This window comes from Dromaius novaehollandiae, chromosome W (assembly GCF_036370855.1).
Source record: "Dromaius novaehollandiae isolate bDroNov1 chromosome W, bDroNov1.hap1, whole genome shotgun sequence".
Classification (NCBI taxonomy): Eukaryota; Metazoa; Chordata; class Aves; order Casuariiformes; family Dromaiidae; genus Dromaius; species Dromaius novaehollandiae.
This window is the reverse complement of record NC_088130.1, coordinates 50,015,109-50,036,663: the sequence shown is the minus strand read 5'-3', so window position 1 is coordinate 50,036,663 and position 21,555 is coordinate 50,015,109. Positions and strand designations below refer to the sequence as shown.

General features: G+C 43.0%; 1 protein-coding gene across 2 annotated transcripts; it reads right to left on the bottom strand.

Annotated features, from left to right (window-relative positions):
- Positions 1 to 1,312: 1,312 nt before the first annotated feature.
- Positions 1,313 to 7,491, bottom strand: LOC112995776 (serine/threonine-protein kinase PLK2). 2 transcript variants are annotated; one of them, XM_026120971.2, is made up of 14 exons: positions 7,245 to 7,491; positions 6,725 to 6,832; positions 6,425 to 6,541; positions 6,101 to 6,230; positions 5,731 to 5,818; positions 5,177 to 5,272; positions 4,752 to 4,950; positions 4,509 to 4,656; positions 3,995 to 4,092; positions 3,245 to 3,368; positions 2,720 to 2,960; positions 2,483 to 2,612; positions 2,277 to 2,387; positions 1,313 to 2,130 (listed from the first exon to the last, which is right to left on the bottom strand). In XM_026120971.2, the coding sequence occupies exons 1-14, from the start codon at positions 7,455 to 7,457 to the stop codon at positions 1,939 to 1,941; spliced, it is 1,995 nt and encodes a 664-aa protein (XP_025976756.1). In that variant the 5' UTR covers positions 7,458 to 7,491; the 3' UTR covers positions 1,313 to 1,938. The 2 variants fall into 2 exon arrangements, with proteins under 2 accessions (XP_025976756.1, XP_025976757.1); XM_026120972.2 differs by lacking the exon at positions 6,425 to 6,541.
- Between the last annotated feature and the right edge of the window lie 14,064 nt (positions 7,492 to 21,555).

Below are 21,555 nucleotides of genomic sequence, written 5' to 3'. Positions count from 1 at the left end.
ACATTAATGAATCCATCTGAAGAACTCAATTAGGTTTTGTTGTCTAGACTTGAGAAGTAAATAAATATTACTTAATGCATGGTATTTGATAAAAGGAAAATAATGGCATTTGTACACACTTGCTGCAAGATGAAGCAAGTCAGCAATACCTCCTCTGCTCACTATTTTGGCTTGACATCTGTACCTCGTTTAGTCTGAGCTTTTTTATATTGCCTGCATGCTCTTTGCATTCCACTACTTTGATTGAAACACTGATGGCAACAGAGTTCTGTCTTTCAGCACAGACCTGGCTCAGTTATATGAGGATTAATCCGAATAAACAATTGAACTACTGTTTGCTGCAGTATCAGCAAGCAACAAGCTGTTGCTTGAAGACTACTATGTGTTTATATAGGTCCAGGTGCTACGTAAGCCCAGGCTACAAGTAGACATTCCTCTCCTGTAATTCCCTCTATTTGCATAGGTTAGACAAATAGCATTGCTTTTAATTTAGGACTTATAATTACTGTAATATATGTACTCTTATTAGCAATGGAATTGCACTGATTAGCAAACCAACTGTCAGCTGTCCTCAGATGTTTTAAGCTACTTAATGGAGAAGTAGTTCCATAAAAATTCTTGGACTTAGAAAAAAGTGGTAGTTGTCTAACATTATCAACTTGGTAAAGTAACCCAAAAAAGTTGATACTAAACTAAATCTGCCTTTAATCTTCTCACCTTTTTGTTTTACTTTGCTAGGGTTACCGTTTAACCAAGAGCAGGCAGACACATACAGTAAAGCACAAGAGAAGGGCAGTGTGCTTAATAACCTGGTGATGTGTATGCACAATTCATTTTAGTGTAGAATTGTTGGGATAGTTCAATTCCTTGGTGAATAACAGGAATGCAGGTCCAGTTATCACAGTTACTTTCCACTAATTATCATCCAGAAGGGAGGAGCAGTGTTCAGTCACAGCAAAACATCAATATCAAAGTGTCTTTGAGAGATCCATACTTACTTTGGGTTTATGTTTCTAGCCACTAGTATAATAACCAAGTGTCAAAGCTACAGGCTTACTCAGCAGCAAACCTGAATCAACTGTTGATGAAGCTTGCAATAATTAGAGCATATTGACAGTTGTGACTACTGCTGTGCATAGACTTGGACAGATTGCTCAGTTTTGGAGCCTCAGTCATCTACATCCTGACCTGCATCAGGCTAGCATTATTATTATTTAAGAAAGACGTCATAAACAAAGCAGACCTTCAAAGTTTTTAGTAAAACAAAGCAGGGCATGTTAAGCTGTATTGTAAAGAGAGTGGAGATTGCTGCTTCAGATTTTCCATTTTCTTTATTGCCAACAGATTTATATTTAAAATATCAATGTCCAAAAAAAAAAAAAAAAAAAAAAAAAAAGAAAAAAGAAAAATTGTGTAATAAATACTTCACTTTAGGCTGTAATAAATAAAAAAATTATTAACAAGGAATGCACTTTTCCAGCCACAAGTGTGGGTAGTTTTTGAAAAATAATGAAAAAAAAAAAAAAAAAAGTATGGCCATAGTTCACAGTTAAGCAGCCAGAAGCTGCTTATTACAGCTATTCCACAACAATGGAGCTCTCCCTTCCCTCCCTTTCCAGATGCGTATTCACAGTTTAACTCCATCAGAAATGCTCCCTTATAGAGCAAGCAGTCATACTCTGCTGAGTTTGAGTCAAAAATATCTTTAACACACACATGAACCAAGGAAAACTATGGTCCGAAGAACTCCTTGTCACACCATTTTAGTCCAACAGTAGGTTTAGGCTTCTGTCTAATAGAAGTGTGCCCAGCACACCATGACAGTCAAGTTTTCGTACCACCACACATCCATCATCAACATACTAGTTGCTCCACCATCTCCACTGTAGATTTCACAGTGAACAAAAGGGTCCTTTTGGTTTAACAGAGTCAGTCCCTTCAGTTACATCTCTGCAGCAGCATGTTCAGAGCATATTCCATTCTATGTTTTAGTTCCAACGAGCATCCAGAAACCAGAAGAGTTGTCAGACGAAACGTTGTGGATATCCTGTCTTCATTAATGTACGTAAGGAGGTACTCCTCACTCTGATTGCAAATGATGATTTTTGTATGATCGTGATAGAAGTTTACCTGCAAAGAGAGAAGAGTTGCTGTTTGTATACTTTCTCCTCTCAGTTTCTGGTGCTTATATTTAGGAGTTGTAAAGAAAAGCCCCAATCTCATTTTGCTCAACATTATTTCAGAAACACTTTCTCAGGTATATGCTATGAACTTACCTGAAACGTGCCATCATTGAAGAGCATCATTAATGCTCTATCAGATTTAAGCCACTGTAAGAGGTAAAGCCTGGGCCTACGAACATCTGTTAGGCTGGGCAGATCTCCTCCCTAGGAAAGGGAACAGATGCTGTGTTTAGCATTCAACTCGCATTTAGTTCAAGTTCCATTTCTACACCTCAAAACGCAGAAGGTGCTGTACTTACATCCATGAGGTTTTCTTCCATGTAGTGAGAGAAGTATTTCAGAACTGTTACTTGGCTAATGAACTGTTCAGGAGCATCTGTGGCTGAGAAGACAGAGCACTGGCCTAGCTCAGCATAGTAGTGGACTGTCCTGTAAGAGAAGAAAGAAAATAAGGATGTTAGAGGGAAGATTCAAGCATTTCAAGTATATACTGCCTTAGGGAATTGTCAGTTTTGTAATCGTTCTGAAGTACCTACTTTTTGTCTGGCAGAAGGCTCATGTGTGCCCCGTTGTTGAAGAGGACACCAACGGTGTGATCTGACAGCTGGTACCCGAAGCCATACTTGTTAGAATAGTCTACCCATTTCGTAACCCACTGGAAGGATGTCGTCAGCTGTTCCTTGGGAATGCTGTCTGCTTCTGGCATGTTCTCTAGACACCCTCGCAATACCCTTGCAACGGTATCAGCAACGCTTCCCATAGTACTGTCTTCCAGGCCTGAAAGAGAAGGACTGTTAGATGGACCAGACCACAAAGACAGCAGGCCCTCATTTATCTAAATCCTTTCTCATCTATCTCATCTTTATCTTAATTGCACTTTTAAGAAATCTAGCCTTCATGGCTTTCCAGTTTTAGTTCTCCCAAAATGCTGGTTATAGAACTTAGTGTCAAAATGGGAAGAAAAAGCAGCTGCTTGTTTCAGGCTTCTAAATCTGAGACACAAAGAATGTAAAAGTGGGGTTTAGAATTAGAGATGTTATGGTAAGTTTTGCTGCACTTACATTCACTGCTGCTGCTGCAGCTTCCCAAAGTTCCTCTGACTATCATCCGAATAGCATCTCCAGCCTGCTTTGTTTCTGATAACATCCCTGGCTTGGCTACTGTTGTGTTAGGAGGCTGGTTCTCCTAGAAGGGACATCAGACAGTTAAGTATCAAATACAGCACAAACCAAGGCTTACACAAAGTTTTGCATACCTCTTCTGGCTATCAACAAGTGATAAATTCCAGGAAAACTGGTATTAATGTTTCCCAGAAAGTCCAAAGAGCTGCTGTTAGACTGAGCTTAGAAAGGTCTTTCCATTCTTTAGATCCTCAATTTGCATCTTACATGCTATTAATCTATCTTTACTCTCCTGCCCTAGAAAAGGAACAGCTGTGTGCAGGCCTGGACACCACCTCATAAGAGTTAAATCTCAGCAATTTATCCAGGAAGAAGTTCTATTTGATCATGAGCTGGAGCCCTGTATTTGGAGTACAGGGAAACAGCACCCAGCAAGCAAGTTTCCACAGATGACAATGGCTTCTAGACAGATATTATAATTACTCAAAAGACAAAATTGATGGTCTCCCTACATAGGCTACCAAACCTTACTGAAGCTTGGTTAAGCCCTCTTAAAGCAACTCTGATAATCATTTAAGCTTGATTATGCTGTGCACAATCCCAGCTGGGATATCCAAGTCAAATATAATTTAATTATAGCTACCCTACCCCACTGTTATTGGATTTGAATTGAACTGCAGTTGCATTTACCTCATCTGTTCTGTGTTTGTGGGGCTGCTGGGTTATCGATGTCTTCTTCAAATCATGCCTGAGCTTGTAAATTTCTTCATCTTCTTTAGCTAATCTATCTGTAATAAAGAGAAAAAAAAGATACTTAATGCTGCATCTGGAAGCACTGTAAGATCCGGCATTACAGCAAACCTAGGAAGCTGGCCGCAAAGTGTATTATCTCCCCCAAAGTATTTTCTTTTAAACCTGCCATAGTCTCCAGGGCAGAAATACAGAGATCAACCTACACAGAGCATATTGTTAGTCTAGTATGTGTTTTTCAGAAGGCCACTATAGCTTGTCTGTATGCCATCAGAAGTATTTCTTTATGCAAGCTGATGTAGGTTGCAGGCTACACTTATCAATAAAGAAGTCAAACTAACCCAGGACAGCTCTGAGATATAAATACAACTGCTCTGTTGCTATCTCACAGCTCTGCATTACTAACATGACAATTATGGCATAAGTTTAAGTGTAGTTATAGACCACCACTTACTGTGCGTGTCAAAGTATCTTGCTTTATCCTTTTTACCACCAAAGAGGGCAGCAGCTGCTTTTTTGAAGAAATTTTTAGCAGGACTTGACAAATGGAAATCAGGAACAGTGTGACAACAGCTAGCAGAAAGTCTATCGGGTGTAAAGCCCTGTGGAAATGAGATTCAGAGACCAATTTTTAGACCACAGGGTGCATTTTTAGAGCAGATATTTTTTCCCAGACAGAATACCAGACAGTACAAACCTGTAAGAAAAAGTCATGTCGAATTATATCATCTAAACTGGGCCTGTCTTCAGGATTTTTTGACAACATGCTAGCTATTAAGTGCTTTGCAGGTGCAAGGAGAGATGAAGGCAGACTGTATCTTGCTTCCCTTATACATCTGTAGGTTTCTTTAAGATTTGTAGTCTCAAATGGTGGTCTTCCCAACAGCATTGTATACCTATTTAAAAGGTGAGGAAACAAATTTTATTTATTTTACATACCCACAACACTTAACTACCACTACCAAGAAGGTTTTGTCCATCTTATAACAAGGAGAATTTCTGCAGTTGGGTTAGACATATTTAAAGGGCTGCAAACTGATGCAGTACTGCATCCCCTTTGAACACTTACAAGCTTAAGCCAGTGACAGCAACATTTCACTTCAAAGGTAGCAAAGTACTTACATTACACAGCCTAAGGCCCAAATATCAGATTCACAGCCGTGCCCTTGTTTGTTGAGGACTTCTGGAGAGAGGTAATTTGGTGTGCCACATATTGTTCTGCAAATCAAAGAGACCACGGAGTTGGTTAGTATCTCAGAGGGGAGAGGGGGGAAAAAAAGAAAAAGAAAAAAAGAAGAAAAAGAGAGAGAGAGAACCTGTTTTTCATAGGGCAGATTTTACTCTCAGTTTAGGAGCCTCTGAGAGCTGAGAGACTCCTAAAGAAGAGTTCTAGGAATGTTAATAGTGGAACCATGTTTCATGGTGTCTTCACGCTGCTGCAACAGCAGACTCATAGCTGCACTATTAGTCAGTCAGACACCCTGCCTCTGGCATATGCTATTATCCAAATGCTCAGAGGAAAGCAGAAGTCACAAAGCACAACTGTTTTCTAGGAGGGGAAATTCTGATCCCAGAAACAATTTGCTTTTGCTGTGGAACAGATGTCTCTCTCTCTCGTTTCTGAATGAATTTGGTTTCATTTACTACTATCCTTTACAGGTTTTTGATGCTCCTACCTCCTCCTGTGCTCCAGTGGTTCCAGCCTGGCTGCCAAGCCAAAGTCACCGAGTTTCAGTTCCATGTTCTCATTAATGAAGAAGTTACCTAGCAGGAAGAAATTCCAATTAGCCGTTTTCTTGTAAGGTAGGAAAGCATTTGCCACAGGTGCTGAGTCATACTTTGTTCAAAGCCAGAACCTAGCCAGGATTTTTTTTTTTTTTAAATAAACAGGAATACTTAATGTCATCCCTTAAGCACTCCAATTTTCCACTGTAAAGAGAGACTGAGCTGATTCGATCAATTAAGCTATCACTATACAAGTGTAAAGTGGTACAAAGCTGACAGGGCTGGAAGAATACGTTTTGAAGACAGCGACACAGAACTTACCTAGTTTAAGGTCCCTGTGCAAGATTTCCTGCTCGTGAAGATACTTTAGCCCTGACACAATCTGCCTGAGGTAGTATCGCACTTCTGGTTCTGTCAATACCTTCCTTGCTTTTAAGATGTGAGCCATCGACTGCAGGGGAAAAACAAAGGCACAAATATCAGTGAGCATTTGCAGATACGATTCACCTTAAGCAAAAGTAAATCAATGCATGGAGAAATTATAACTAAAGGAGCCATAAAAAAATACCTTTTACACATTACATATTTAAATTAGTTCCAGATTCCAGGTAAGTAAATACTGGATTTCTCCCAGTTGATGCTCACCCTTCTACTGCAGTATTCCAGAAGAATGTAAATATTCTCTCTGTCTTCAAAGTAGTGATAAAACTGCACGACATGTCTATGATTAAGCATTCTGTGCAGCTCAATCTCTTTATCAATCTGAAGACAGACAAGGGGAGGGGGAGAAAGCGATGTTAGCCTTGTGTCCACAAGGCTGAGCAGACAGCTCTATCACAGCGATCTCAGGGAAAGGGTTGGGCAATCCAGCACACAAAGAGTTGGAGGGAGAATGGAGGAAAAAAAAAAGAAGAAAAAAAAGAAGAGTCATTCATGCACACGCACCTTTTCCCTTTGATGAGGTTTTGCTACTCTGCTGTGAGGAATGATTTTTGCAGCATAAACTTTATTTGTTGTCAAATCTGTCATCTCATAACACTTGGCGAATCCACCCTAGAGAGACACACAAAAAAGGCAATTACACCAGGTACGAAAGAAGCGCCACACTTAGTCATTCACCAGCTCATGTATTAGTCAAGTAACTTCCTCTCCACAGGATAGTCGGGCAAAAGACAGGTCCTCGGTTCATCGCCTAGACGATGCCGTGCTGCCTCCCCGCTCCCCCGGTCAAGGCCATTCTTGCGGGCTCGCCCCAGCTAAAGCGCACGACTCCGTCTGCCTCCAGGGCAGAGGCGGAAAGGGGCAGCAAGGGCCGCGGACCGCACCGCGGGCAGGCGGCGGCACCTCGGCAGCGGAGGGGGAAGGCAAGGCGGCCCCCCCGGGGCGAGGCCGGCGGGGGCCCTGCGCGCTGCGGGAGGAGCCGGCGGGGCCCGCGGCCCCGTCCCGCCGCCGCTCCGGCCATTACCTTTCCGAGCACCTTGCCGCGGCAGTAGCGCTTCCCCGTCGTGGGGTCGGTTATAATCCGAGAGACCTCGGCGGCGGGGTGCGAGTGCGGCTGCGGCGGCTCCTCCGCCTTCTTCCTGCGGGACTCGCCGCCGGCGGCTCTGCCCAGCGCCGCCTCGCAGCCCTTGGCGCCGCCGCCGCCCGGCGGGTAGGCGATGGTTCGCAGCAGCTCCATGCCCGCCCGCCTGCCCGCCCGCTCCGACGCTCCCGACGCCGGGCCGCGCCGCCGCTCGCCGCTATATAGCGAGCGGGCGGGACGGCTCCGCCCCGCCGCCGCCGCCGCCGCCCGGCCCCGCCCGGCCCCGCGAGGCGGCCGCGGGGACGCGCCTCCCCTGCGCGCCGCTGGGCGGGCGACACGCGGCGGGGCGTTGCGCGGCCGGGCCGCGGCCCCCGCCGGACTGCCGGTGCGGCGGTGCCGCGGGCGAGGGAGCCCTGCCCGGGGCCACCCGAGCAGGCTGCCATAGGGGAGGGACTGCTTTGTTATTTCTTCTGACTGCTTTTTTATTTTCACGGGCAAGAGCGCCCCCCCCCCCCCGTACCCCACGTGCACCTCAGTAAGCTAACTGACACTTCGAAGGCCTCCCGAGGCGAAGGGCAGCTTCGGCCGCGCAGGGCAGTCGCTGGCTGCTGCGCTACGTTGCACTGTTAAACTCCCAGCACGTCCCGGCCCGAGCGTGCGGGCTGCGGTGCGCGGCGGGTCTCGCCGTGTTTGCTTTGCTGCCCGGACCCTCGGGGCGGCAGAGCCCGCAGTCGCCCCCGCCGGCCCCAGCCCGGCTCCCCCGGCGGGAGGGCAGCGGCTCGCAGCGGGGCCGGCGGCGCGGCCGCCCCGTCCCGGCCCCCGGGGCAGCAGCTCCTGCCGCGGCAGGCTCCCCCCGCGCCAGGCTGCTGCTTTGCAAGCTGAAATTAGAATTTCCGCTCGCTGAGTAAGCCCTCGTGAACACTGAGGGATCCAGAGACCGCGTTTTCAGACGTGCAGCACCTCTGACCTAGCTGCTTGAGTACAGGTGATGTTCAAAAAAGTGCATTTCAAAAATTTTTGAATCCGGAACTGTTCCGCATTTCTTCTTTCCTTCTAAACATGCAAAAATGCAGACTTCATTACTTCCTCAGTTTATTACACTTTCCCGAAATATTGTTTGCATGTTGGTAAGCACTGGGAGTACATTTGCACACTTTCATTGCTGGTTTAAAAAAAAAAAAAGTCTAGTTGACTTAATATATAGGAATCTGAGAACATGTAACTGCATAAATGATTTTAATGCCACTCCCTGAACATTTCCCAGTTCACATCTTAAAACAGTAAAATACTCATTTTAAAACTGTGAACAATAGCATATCCCTTTTATCAATAACAGAAGTGCAGAAATGAACAATATTTCAATTTCCCTTAAAGAAGTATTGCATTATGAAGATGGCAGTGCTTTAGTATCAAATATATTTGATTGTGTATGCTTTGCTTTTATCCATCTCCAGTCATTTACTAGGCATGCACCCCTGCATGCAGGTCTCTAACTTCCTACCTCTCTCTCTCTGCAAAGTTTCATCAATTCATGTTAGTATTATTAGCATAAAGAGGGGGGTAAGCACAAGAAGAGGGAAAAATCAGGATACACAGACTACTCTGTCCTGTACCTACTCTCACCCCTTGCAGGAATCTGATTCCTTACAGCGATCAGCAGGCTAATGTTGTTTCCATCACACTAGTTAACTTTCTCCAAATTAGTATCAGTTACTGAAAAATAAGTTACTTAATGTAAAAGTGATTTCTTGATGCTTTGTTTTATATCACTACATTGCTTTTGTGCCCTGTGCTGAAAGGCACCACAGAAAGGGAAAATAGCCAGGACGGATGTACACGATTTCCCTCCACTGGAAAGAAGTGGAAGTGCACGTGGCAAACCACAAATTTAACAAAAATAGGCTTTGTCTGCTGAAAGTTAAGGGGAGATTGTTGAGATTGACCTTAAGAGGATGCAAGCACATGCTCAAAGCTGAGAACACATGAGATGTTTTGCTGAACGAGGTTAAGACTGTTTATTCTTACCTACTTTCCTGTTTTTTAAGCTCCATTCCTGCCAAATTACAAAAAGCCATAAGGCTGCCAGGCTACCTCTGTGCAGTACATTTGGTTAACTCTAGTATTACTTCTACTACTTTGGCACAGGTGGCATTTAGCTAACACTTATTTTGAGGGGCCAAGTTCACCATACCACTACCATACCATGAGAGGTTTTACAAAGACAAAGACATCCCAAGAATAAGAATTTACTCTAAAGAAGTTCCAGTCTTTGAGAGCATTCCTGATCCTGCTGATGAACTGTGTTTCTGCCATTTCTTCTTCATAGTTCCTACTGCGTCTTTCCTGTTCCCTAGTTTTTCCACTATCTTGCAAATTCTGCCATGCATTCTTAGTCCAAAGGCGCACAGCTCATTTTGTGACTTCAGCCATAGGCACAATGTTCAATACTGAAGAGCTTCAGAGTTCTCTAAAAGCCTAAGTGCTGGCACTTACATACTCTTCTTACATGTCTTAAATCCTGTTAGATAGCAATTGGTATTTTGCAATGAAAATATTTCTTCTTTCCTTCGGAAGCCGTTCTTCTGGATAAAATAAACAACATTAAAGCAAGGACTTAAACTGACCCTTTCAAACCTTGCAAGATGAAAGTTATCCTACAGTCTCTCATATTTTCTTCCTAGCTATGCCAACATAGTGCTGAAGTCTACCTGCAGCCTGCCAGTGAAGTCCGTTTCAAAGCTACTTAGGATAGCAAAGCTTTCTAGCCAGGTCAGGATGCAGCACTGCAGTTACCCTGCCAAGAAACAGGGCAAACTTAGCTCAAAACCAGGCTTCAAAAATTCTTGTTCCCTCCACCTCCTCCAAAAAGTAATCCCTTATGCCAGCAACTTCATTTTGAGAGTTTCGTACAACTTTTTTGTATCAGCATGATTATCAGGGGTCTGGGAAGCATGGGCATAGGCCCCTGGCTCAAGTCAGGAAAAGCAGGAATTTGGTAGAGCAGCAAGCGTCCTGACTACAGGCCTGGGGCTGGTTACAGGGGGTGCCACGCTCCAGGCAGAAGCTCCTGGCAAGAGCAGCAATCTGACCCAGGTGTTGAGAAAAGAGGTGTTAAGACTCAAATTTCCAGTAAGCAGTATGGCAAGTCCTGGGCATCTAGCTGCTTGTGTATTACAACAGAGCCTTGGCACTGTGGCTGTCAGGGCCAGGAATTCCCTAGGGCACCCAAGTCCTTATGTGAAATCAGGTGGCCACACTATTTAGGTGGCCCCCAGACTAACACCTGAGCTTCCTTCCTAGGATGCTGCAAATATGCTTTTCCTTCAGCAGGATGCCACTGCCAACCTGATGAGCCCACAGGCAGGTAACTCCCTCCGTGGCTGCCCTGTTCGAAGGGCACTTGGCATTGGGCCCTCCCTTGTCAGAGACGGCTTCCTCTGCTCTCAGCTCTGCAAGGGGCTGCTCTGCAGCCGCGAGGGGGTTAAGGAAGTTAACGATTTTTATTACCAAAGGAAAGAAAAAAAGATTTCCATCTAAGATTTCAAAAAGTTTTTTTGTATTCTGTTTATTTCAGTTTGGGGCTTAAAACTGGCCTATTTTTATTTCATCTGAATCAATTTGCTGTGCTCCTGCAGTTACCCACATCAATAGCCCCAATCCATACTAAGTCCACGTGGCAAACCAAGCTGATGTTTTTGTCAGCCTTCTCCCTCAGGCAGAGCTTGCCTTTACCCATCTGAACTCATCGGTTTATTTTTGCTGTCAAAACGACCGCTTTCCTCCTTCGGGTTAATTTTTATCAGCCCCCCCAGACACACACACTTAGCCTGTCACGGAGTGCCCTCAGCTGGTAAGATGAAGTTATGACAGTGTTCAAAAAAACATTCTACATCAAGGTGGGACAAATTGTTATGACCCCCAAACAGCATTTTGCTGGAATACATAACAAATATGGAGAACAAAAGACACTATGTCTAAAACAGCCTTTATAAAAAGTATGTTATTAAAATCATAGCTTTTACAAAGTGCTTCAGGATCCTTTGTGACATGTCAGAGGATGCAGTAGTTACATCTGAAGGAACTAACCTTATTGCTAACCTTACTGTATTTTACTGACTGACCTAGGCTCATTTCCCCTCTTGCCTTCTGGTTCCCTAACCGGTCCCCTTCATTTCTTCCCTCCAGTTTAACTTAACATTTTCTAGCCAACCAGCTTCACACCAGCCTTCTTCCACCACCCTGTATAGGTCTTATAGACTTTGCTTTTACGTTCCACACCTTCCCCATTCTCTTGCTGCTTTGCTTGCAGTAGTCATCTCAGTCTGTAGCATGTCTAGCAGATAAAGATCAGATAAAGAATAAAAACTTTGGAGTTAAAGACACAGAACAAAACTTTTGATCTGATACTGCCATGCAGCTTATCAGTGTGCCATTCCCCTTGCAGGGTTTTACTGTCACTAGGTTATCCTTACACACAGACAGGGTACCATTTGTAATGCCTCATCCACTCTAACTCACTGCAGAGCTTCTGCAAAGCAGGAAGCTTCTGACATAAATCACTTATTTTCATTCCCTTTTTTGGAAGCTTGAGTTTCCAAAGACTAGAGTTCTTCCACAGTTTCATTTAAAGTGATTCACTTGAAAAGCAGGCAGACTACCAATATATTAAAACAATCATACCAGCGTATAAGACTGTATAAGTGTATATGCTTTCCCAGAAAAATCTCCAGAAAAGAGGGTTTCTAGCCCAACAGTCACATATGCTATGCTAGTTCTTCCATCCTTCTGGGAACATATCAAGGTCTACTCCCATCCCGCAGGCTCTGCATGGATTCCCAGGGCCAGCAGGAAGCCAGGGCTATGGTTGCAGTAGCTATACACTTCCATATTAGGTCCCCAAAGACAAAACTCTTCCCACTTCCTGGATTTTAATGATGAATCTACAAGGTCAGGATGCATGGCCAACTCTGCAGAGACTGAGTATAAGATGATAACTGGAAATAATATAGCTGCAGTCAAGTGTCAAGTCAAGAGTGTCAATGCAAGACCTGCCTTTCTCTTACCCCTCACTACTCTCACATTCTTTTCTCATGCTATATAGGATGAATCTCTCACAGCATGACTTCAGGCACTAGTCCCCACACTCATGAAAGTTCAGTAACGTCTCCCTGTACACGACTTAAGAGTGAAGTCAAACCACATGTTTGCACATGTGGTATTTTGCTCATTTTGTTTCTTACAGCCTAACTTGTTTTTCTTGCACATCTCAGAAACAAAGATACTAGCCTCAAAGTTACACCAGTACTGTAAAGGTAAAGGCTCTAAAGCACCAAGGTTCATCCATTTTGGTTTTTTAAACTTTGCAAGGTTTAGAGTTGAGGGTATGTTTTCACAGATAATACTGCCAGGTACCTCAGTGCCGTCAGCGAAATTTTCTGCCGCCTCCATTTGCCTCCCTTGTCATGCACTGGGTAGAATCAAGAGCGTTGGTCTGTCCATCCATAAAAAACAGTTTAATCTAATGATCACAAACACACTAGAATACCTCATGCACAGCCCTGTAAGACTCATGCCCACTCTGCCTCTTTCTACAGCATGAAGGCTAAGTGCCCACTTAGCCAAAGAATATCTGACCACAATTTAACAAGACATCCTGCCACCCCAGCCACCCATTCAGCCAGCATGCTAACCCACTGGTGATTTTTAGTATGTTTTTGGAGGTGCTTGAGACTTCATGAGACTAGGATTTAAGATACCACATGCCAATGATATAACCATTATGCCCAGAATTAGCCTGCCTCCCATATAAAAAACTGCTAGGTCCATTATGCAACTTCAATCATGCAAAATGCAATAGGAACAAAGATCTGTGTGATGGTAAAGCATCATGCCCAGTATTTGGCTTCAAACCTGAAGAACAATCAGAGCAGTGTTTTGTGCCCTAAAAGAACTGTCTAGATTCTTTTACTTTTTTGTAGCCCTTCTCAGTGCTCAAATATCTTTAAACATAAAACCTCATTGTTAAAGGAAATAATGCCAAAGGGTAGTCAAAATCCTCTAAACAGAACAAAGTGTTCACTGCTTCAGTTGTTTCCCTTCCTGTTCCCTTTTCTCCCTTCCAATTTCAGTCTTCAGCTACCACAGGACAGGAGACAGTTTCCTGCGGATTAAGCCTATGGATAGGAAAGCAGTTTCCTGAATCTGCAAGACAAAAGTCACTGTTACTGGTGCTTGAGTAACACAGACAACACAAAAATAAAGTTATGCAGTATATGAGGTGTATAGGGTGAAGGGCCCATGTTGCAAGGTTATCCATCTCCATGACATTTCTTTCTGCCAGCCACCATAAGTGTTTTTCCATCTACATATTGCCAGCAGCCAGACATGCATAGGCCACTTCCTAGATATTATAAATGTGAAGTACAAGAGAGGGGAGCAAGTATTTAGGAGGTTGAAGGCATCTGTTGCCTTATTTTCTGCAGTTAGGTATGCTTGTGAAACAACGCAGCTACAAACACCTAAGCACTCACGCAGACAGGAGCACAAGAAGTCATTCCTAACCCTCAACAATTGCATATAATGTTGTAGTTCAGCCAGACACCTATGGATGTCTCATGTATGCCAATGTCTAGAGGAAGTGGACAGTTAGAGCCGGAGGTAGAAGAGTTTAGTGGACTACAGAAAAATGAGTTACTGGCTAATTAGATACAAGCCAGGGCTTCCTTTCAGTGTTCCAGGTGCTACGATGGTGTTTGATACCTGAGAGAAGTGCGAGCAGCAGTCCTGAACAGAGCAGGAGGGAAGGACTGCACTGGGTGAGGAAGTGGGCTGAAAGCTGCCACTGTTGGCGGCAAGTGTCTGATGGCATCACCTGCTAGGAAGGGTATCCTGCACTCTTTTGCCCAGTGCAGAAGTCAGAACCCAGTTAACATTTCTTGCCTCTCCTAGATTTTTTTCTACCCATCACTGTAACTCTAAAGCCAGAGGCTTAAAGAAAAAGTTTAGAAGAAAGAGTTGACACTGTACATGTTACCATCAAAGCAGTTGTTCGTCAGGGGCAACCTGACGGTCACATGTTCAGAAACTCTGGGGAAAGCTTCAGGGAATCACCCATTTCCATTAGCCTTTTCTCTCTTACATACAGTAGACACTTTCTAAATATTTCTTGCTTCCATCAGCTCATGGATTAAGGCATAACAACTGCTCTTGGCAACACAAATCATTTTAATCTAGTTTAACATTGATCATATAATCATGGTTGTATTGTTAGAACTAAAGCTTGCCTTCCATTTACTGACAAAGAAAGTTCCATCAAGCAGCCCAAACACTTTAATTCAAGAAGAGAATGCCTATTTTCTTTTATACATAGGCCACTACAGATTTTCCAGGTAATAAGGTACTATTAGTTTATTGAAGTTGCACTCACTCTGACCACTAGTCTGAAAGTATCTCCTAAGCACACTCAGTGTACAAAACTAAAAAACCACACAAAACAAAAAATTACCCTTTGATAAAAGGTATGTAGGAAACAGACATATAAAAGTAGGTCTGTTAGGCTTTTTAAGAGCAGAAATGATAGCAGGTAGTGGTTAAAGCAGGATAGATAAAAGATGAACAAAAAGCATGCCCTAAATAGCTAGGTGTGAAAGCGAAAATCCCCACTAGACTTTTCCAGCAACTTGCTTTGATTTTTTCATTCTAGCATGCTTTTTTGACAGAAGCTATTACCAGAATCAGTGACCCAGGAAAAGTAGTTAGGCTGGTGCGGTGCTGGCCTTCTCCTGAGCTTAGCTGTGCACTGCACCAGGGGCTGAAGATCTCAGGCACTAACTGGACATCTGTTAAGCCAATGCCCTCTATAAAGCTCTTCATCAGTACGAAGAAAAACCTCCAGAAAGGTATTTTGCAAGCACAAAAAAGCCATAACCGAGCAAAAACTTGCTGGCCAAATGACAAAATCCATGAGCCAGAAGGACAGATATTACTCTCTGAACATGAAAAATCTCTTTAAATGTGAAAAATCTCTTTTTGGGTGCAGTCACTGGCCCAAATACTGGCCACACGCTAAAGAGTAATACATTTTTATGCTTCCTGTCACCATAACAGATGCTTTTCTGCATGCCTGCAGTAAGAGAAACTCAGGAGAACTAAAAGGAAAAGTGGGGGGTGCAGACCCACAGCTACAAAGTGAGCTAGGCATTTTATCTGGAGCAGGGTGTATTTTGGCAAACTTTAGTTCCATATTATTTCTGTATAATCATTAATTCTATATCCAGTTTACATTTTAAGAAGGTTTGGGTTGTGGGTTCTCAGTTCACCTTTAATAGCCTCTCTGTATTATTGAAGGTGGGCTAGTTGGTGGGCTGGTTGTTTTTTTAGCTTAGGCAGCAATCACTGTTGGCCTAGACCACAGCAAATTTACTGTGTAACAAGCACATCACCCTTTGGTGTCTACATGCATAGTCTCAGCCCACAGCAAGTGCAAGTTCATGCAAAAGAAGTTAAAGCTCAACTGAACTTGTTACAAGGTAAGGACATGAGCACAGATAGTTACTGTGACTGTGATGTCTAGAAAGCTGTGAAGCTGTGGTATCTGAAAAAACAAATCCTCAGAAAGGAAGTAAAATATTGCAAATACAAGGTAGGAACAGGATATGATAGCTTAAGTCCACAAAATAGATTACCGACTTGCAAGATGGGTCTGAGCTAATTTTAGCTCTCATTTCAGACAAAGCAGGGCGCTTCCTTCATTGAAAGTAGAGGTGACCTACACAGTGAGCTGTGAGGTTTCTCCTGTTGGTGTCTGCATTTAGCTTTAAAAGTTTCTGCTTCTATTTTAGATTTCCAGGAAGGATGGTGTGGTGAAAAGCTTGTCTTTTTTCCAGCTACATCAGTTTGAATAAATCAAAAATATTACCTCTCCCTGTAAACCTTTCCTGGCTTATATTTTTAGAGCCTAATGGCAAAGATACCTCAAGCTTGCTTGCCAGTTCTGGCTTAGTTAAGTAGCTCATTGCTGTGAGCCTCAAATGATAAATCTGAGAAACAGGAAATCAGCAAACTTCTGACTACAACAGACATCGACAGCTTTCAGTTATCGTCAGGTGATGGCAGGATCTCACTTGCAGGATTCCAGCTAATACCCATCTGATGAATGAAATGTATGAAGGAAATCCTGCAGTGCTCACTTGCACAAAACATACTTATTTAAAAAACAAAACAACTTTGACCTTGCTGATGATATTTTTGATTAGACATACAGTGCTTAAGGAAACACTGCCGCTTCTAGAAGAGTAATACTGATTTGGAGGGACAGAAAGAGTTAGCTGCTCAGTGAAGACATCCACAGTGATGAAACTCTAGTTTCCTGCCCCTTCTGCAGTCAAAGTGGTGCTGTTCACACTTGCACATGCTTTGCTAAAAGCAGAAAAAAGGTCACATAAGCAGGAACTAATGTGGTGAGTGTTATTTTGCAGCTACCTTAGAGTGCTTTAAAAATATGTACCAAGACATTAAATATACATGGCTGTTGAAAAATGAAACATTTTCGAGCACACTTCAGTCCTTTGCAGAGCACTGCATCAAACCAACTTAGTTATCATGAGGTCAGGCTGGCCCCTGAGTGCGTGTCTTTGTATAACAAGAAACAGAGTAAACAAACTTCAGTGTTTGCACTTACTGAGCAGAAACTTTGTTATGCAGTTTACATGTATTAAGGACTACAGACTTCACTGGACTTTGTTAGACCCATGCCTACCAATTTGTTACTTCATGCATGGAAATATTTGTCACACAAATCTGCCTGCAGAATTCCTTGTCCTGCACAGACCTTCAATGCCCTGCAAAATTTACTAAGCACACTCATAGGACTTGCATCAGCTTTGCAAGCACTGGCCTAATCCAGATTCAAGGAAACTCTGTATTCTCATATGTCCCTCTTCCCAGTAAGTTTCCCCCAGGTTACTGAAACTTTTCATTGCAATGAACTTGATGCACAGCCACGTTCACTGATAAGAATAAAGAACTGATCGAAGGGAAAAATAAAACAAACTATTATATCCCTCTCTGAAGAAACGGGGGAAAAAGCGTTTGAGATTTGCATTAGACTAATATACATTCTTTTCTGTTCATGAGAGAGAGGCACAGACAGAGAAACACTGAGATATTAGGGCTCTGCTGTTAGGACTGATGGGAGGTAACTTTAGGAATAATGATTTTACCCCCTAAACTTTCCTGCTCCCTGTGTGCAGCTGTTCTTTTTCTCCTGCTTTTAACCTACTTAATTAATTTCTCTTTGTCATTGTGTCCCTCCTTTTCAGTCTGATGATATCCTCTGCTTCACTAGTTTAAGCTAAACTAAGCTGACCTTCCACAAAGCAGAAGCAGCACTTAGGTGTCTCAGGTGGCTCTCAGAAACCCTTCTATGCAGGCCAAACACCTTCCAGTATCTGTCTGGGATTCTCCCCTGCTTGCACTAATCCAACCTGTTCACTTTACTCCAGAAAAAAGCTGAAGAGAAGCATCTTCAACTTGAGAGAGTCACACTCGGCTGTAGTCTTGGCAAAAAGCTCAAACACAACCTTGGGAACACCAAGAAACAGAAAGTGTGGCAGTGTACAGAAAATTAGACTTCTGGAAAGAGAAAGGGAGAATAACCAAGTTATTGTGGAAAGTTCTCATTGGAAAGGACAAAAGATTATAAGAAGTACAGAGGAGAGATTGTATAAAAACTCATTGCTTGCCAAAAAACTGATGTCCAAACCCTGAGCTAAATAGGCACACTTAAGGTTAACAGTTTGGAATAAAATAGATAGGTTCATGGAAATGGGTATCTTGCCTGAGGTAATCTACATGCTTTCTCCCTCTCTGCTCTCTGAGAAGGAGTCTTCCTGAGATAATACATTAAGTAACATTTACCGAATTACAAACAGTTTAGAAAGAAAAAAGAATGTCCATTATGGACAACACCTCAGCAGACAGCAGCATGCTCAGGAACTGAAAAACCACCCTGTTCCTTGAACATTAATTGTACAGTTGTTCATTACAACCATGTGCATCATCCCGCACCTCACAGAACAGCCATTTCCTCAAGGGAACAAAGCAGAATCTGTGGAGGACTTCAGACTCCCCAGATAATTATGAAGATACTCATCCATCAGCATATTGTCTCAACAGATTTGATTTGTTAATGTCCAAGGTAGTTGCAAGGGAGAGAAAATAAAGTCTGGTACCTGCTTTACAATCTTGTAAGAAATGATGAGCAACTCCTTTCCCAGGGACCACAAAGGAGACAGATGGGTTTGCAAATAAAAGTCATAAGGTGTTCATCTGCAGTTATATTTTGTTGTACGCATTCCTTGTGTCCAAAACCAGAAGGTTTCCCTCCCAAACTGCAGGTTCGCTTTGTACCAGCAAGGATCTGCTGGCAGCCAGAGGAGCTCTTCCCAAGGATGACAGTTGTGTTGCAGCAGGGCCAGAATGAGCAAGTGCACATATGACATGGGGAACGTGCTCAGCTGGGGCACAGCTCCCCATCAGGGAGGGTGCAAGGCAATAAAACCCTCTGACCATGAAACTCTTCCGACTATTTGGAGTTAATACTGGCCTCTTGGATTCATTTACTGGGCAGCAGAGGGGACAGGAGGGAGTTTGTTTCTAGGCCTCAAGCACCTTTTGTGACTGTTACACAGAACCTAATTAAAGTGGTACAAGAGAGGAATGACTCAAGATATACGTTCTTTCCAGCAACTGTGTTGCATTTCCAGAACAGCTAAACCTCTGACCTTTTCCTCAGATCTTGCCTCTTCAAGTTGCATGGCTGGAAGCCGTCACCATGTTGTGGTGGGAGTGCTGTACTTGTCCCAGTCAGACCAGTTCCCAACTGCTCCATCCCCCGTGCACGCAGTGGCAGGGTTCAATAGGCTGCAGCAAGCATGTCCCAAGAACCTTCTCAAAGCATGGTGAAAATGCTTTAACTGAAGAAACAACATGATTTAAAAGGGAAAGAAAACAAGATTGAGACTTCATGTGTCTTATTGAAAGATATGACTAGGCCTAATTTATACCCTCACCCCTTTGGGGTATGACAGTCATACTGCTTCCCAATTTCTCTGCAGATCCCTTCATAACAGCAATCTCCTTTGGCAGATGCAGTGGCTTTAAAGTGAGCTAAGCTGCCATGCTCTCTAAGTATTTCCCAAGAGGAATGTATGATGATTCATCTCCAGATCTAGGTGTATGATGCCTGCCAATGCTGCTTCTGAACAAGTTCAGTAAAAACATCCAGCTGCCACTATAAAAAAAGTGTTCGTTAACACTACCCCTGTGAACTCTTAACTAGCAATGCAAAATCTTTTACAGGCTCCCCCACAAAACCCCATGTCTGAACAAATGCACACAAGCACAGGAAGTTGGGCTGTGCTCAGTTCTAGAGAATGTATGTATTTTCATGAATGCCATAATTGCAAACATGTTAGAAACTTACTTAGTAATCCAAAGCTCCTCCATGGGAAGAACATGTTTTCTTCTTTTTCTGGCAATCAGTGGACAGAACAGAAGTGCTAGTAATTTTTCTAAAAACCATCTTGTCATAAGTTGTTCCAAAGATCTGTGGAGCACACCTGCGTCAACCCACCTTTCCCTTTTCCAGCTTGCCAGAAAGTACAGGCACTTCCAGGGACACAACTCCGCATTTCTGTTTTGAAACTTTCCTTTAGGCAAGAAAGTCAGAGTCCATTCTCTCTCTCTAGTTCCTAAAAATAGCAAAGGAAGGCAGGCAGCTTAAAGTACTGAGCGAATATTTTCAACTGCTTGTTTCTGATTCTGAAGTAGACCCCAGTGCTACTCCTCCTTGTGAAACAAGCAAATGAAAAACTCAGTGAAGGAATGGAAGCAGGGACTTCTGGCTCCCTGGAAACGCAGGAATGCACTATGGTGGCAGTCAAGTTGTCCATCTTCAACCATCTGAATTCAAATTCATCTCAAGGCATGAATAAATGCCTTGAGTCCACCATTTTCTTTTTGACTGTGCCTCTCTACATTCAAGTAGAAGTGTATATTCAGAGGCAGAACATTGCATGCTCCTGTAATAAACACATTGCTTCTTTTAACTGGGAGGTCTGTGGGAAGAAGATATACTCCTATCGTCAACAAATGGCTTGTGCTTATGTAGCTGATTAATAGCCCCAGTGCCCACAGGTCTGACATTTCTTTATTTTAATGCCTCTAAAAAGCCTGACATGCTAAAAAGAATGTAATTCATGTAATGACAGTGAATAACGTGGATTGTGAGCCTCGTGGAAACCAAAGCACTATATCATGATATGATTTACTGTCTTTTCTTAGTAATATTTTTGTCAAGCCTGAAGAAACAGTAAAACAAGTTTTTACAATAAGTATTAATCAAAATTGTGGCTTTGTTACAGGCATAATTTTAGCTTATAGTTAACCATACTTACCTTTCTTTCCAAAACATAAACAAGTTCAGTGCAGATATTTTGAATATCTGTCTGGCTGAACACATTCAGTGCTCAAATAGTTCTCAAACAGCTTGAGCTATACCATGGAAATAAGATATGAAAGACTTGAAGGTCCTCAGACAATATTTGCATAAAGTACTACATTGGTAACAAAAAGACTGCACAGATGGAGGTTCACATAGCTCAAAAAGGGGAAGAGAAGAAAACTGGAGATAAAAAACAAGGTAGTGACACCTCCTAAATAATGCTTCCACATTCCACCTTGCACAAATGTTAGAAGATAACTTTTATGATAGTAAGTTAATATTCCTGAAGGGCTTATTTCATGAGATAGTGTTTATGAAAAAAGGACAGAAGTGTTCCCCTAAGCCCGGCTAATGAGACACATTCATACCTTACTACAAGCAAAGCAACTTGCAGTTCAATTTTAAAACATGTATCTGCAAGTTATCACTTCCACCTACTTACGGAAAAGTTTGTTAATACCAAGCCGTACTCAGAGCAGACATTGCTCAGCAAGAAAGCCTCCAGGCAAAGGAATCACCCACTCTGTAAGGATCACCAGGTTGTTTTCTGCAGATGATACTCAAAATAGGCCCATAGTTGCTGGAAGAGGTCTAAGCAATAATACCCCCTTAAGGATAACGATTTTGTGTCAGAATGCACAGCCCTGGACCAGTGATCACTTATTTATAAACAGCCTTACTGAGGAACATGGTTGCTGCTACAGTCTGCTTCCTGTAGCAGATACACTGGGCTTTTCCAACCTTTATAAA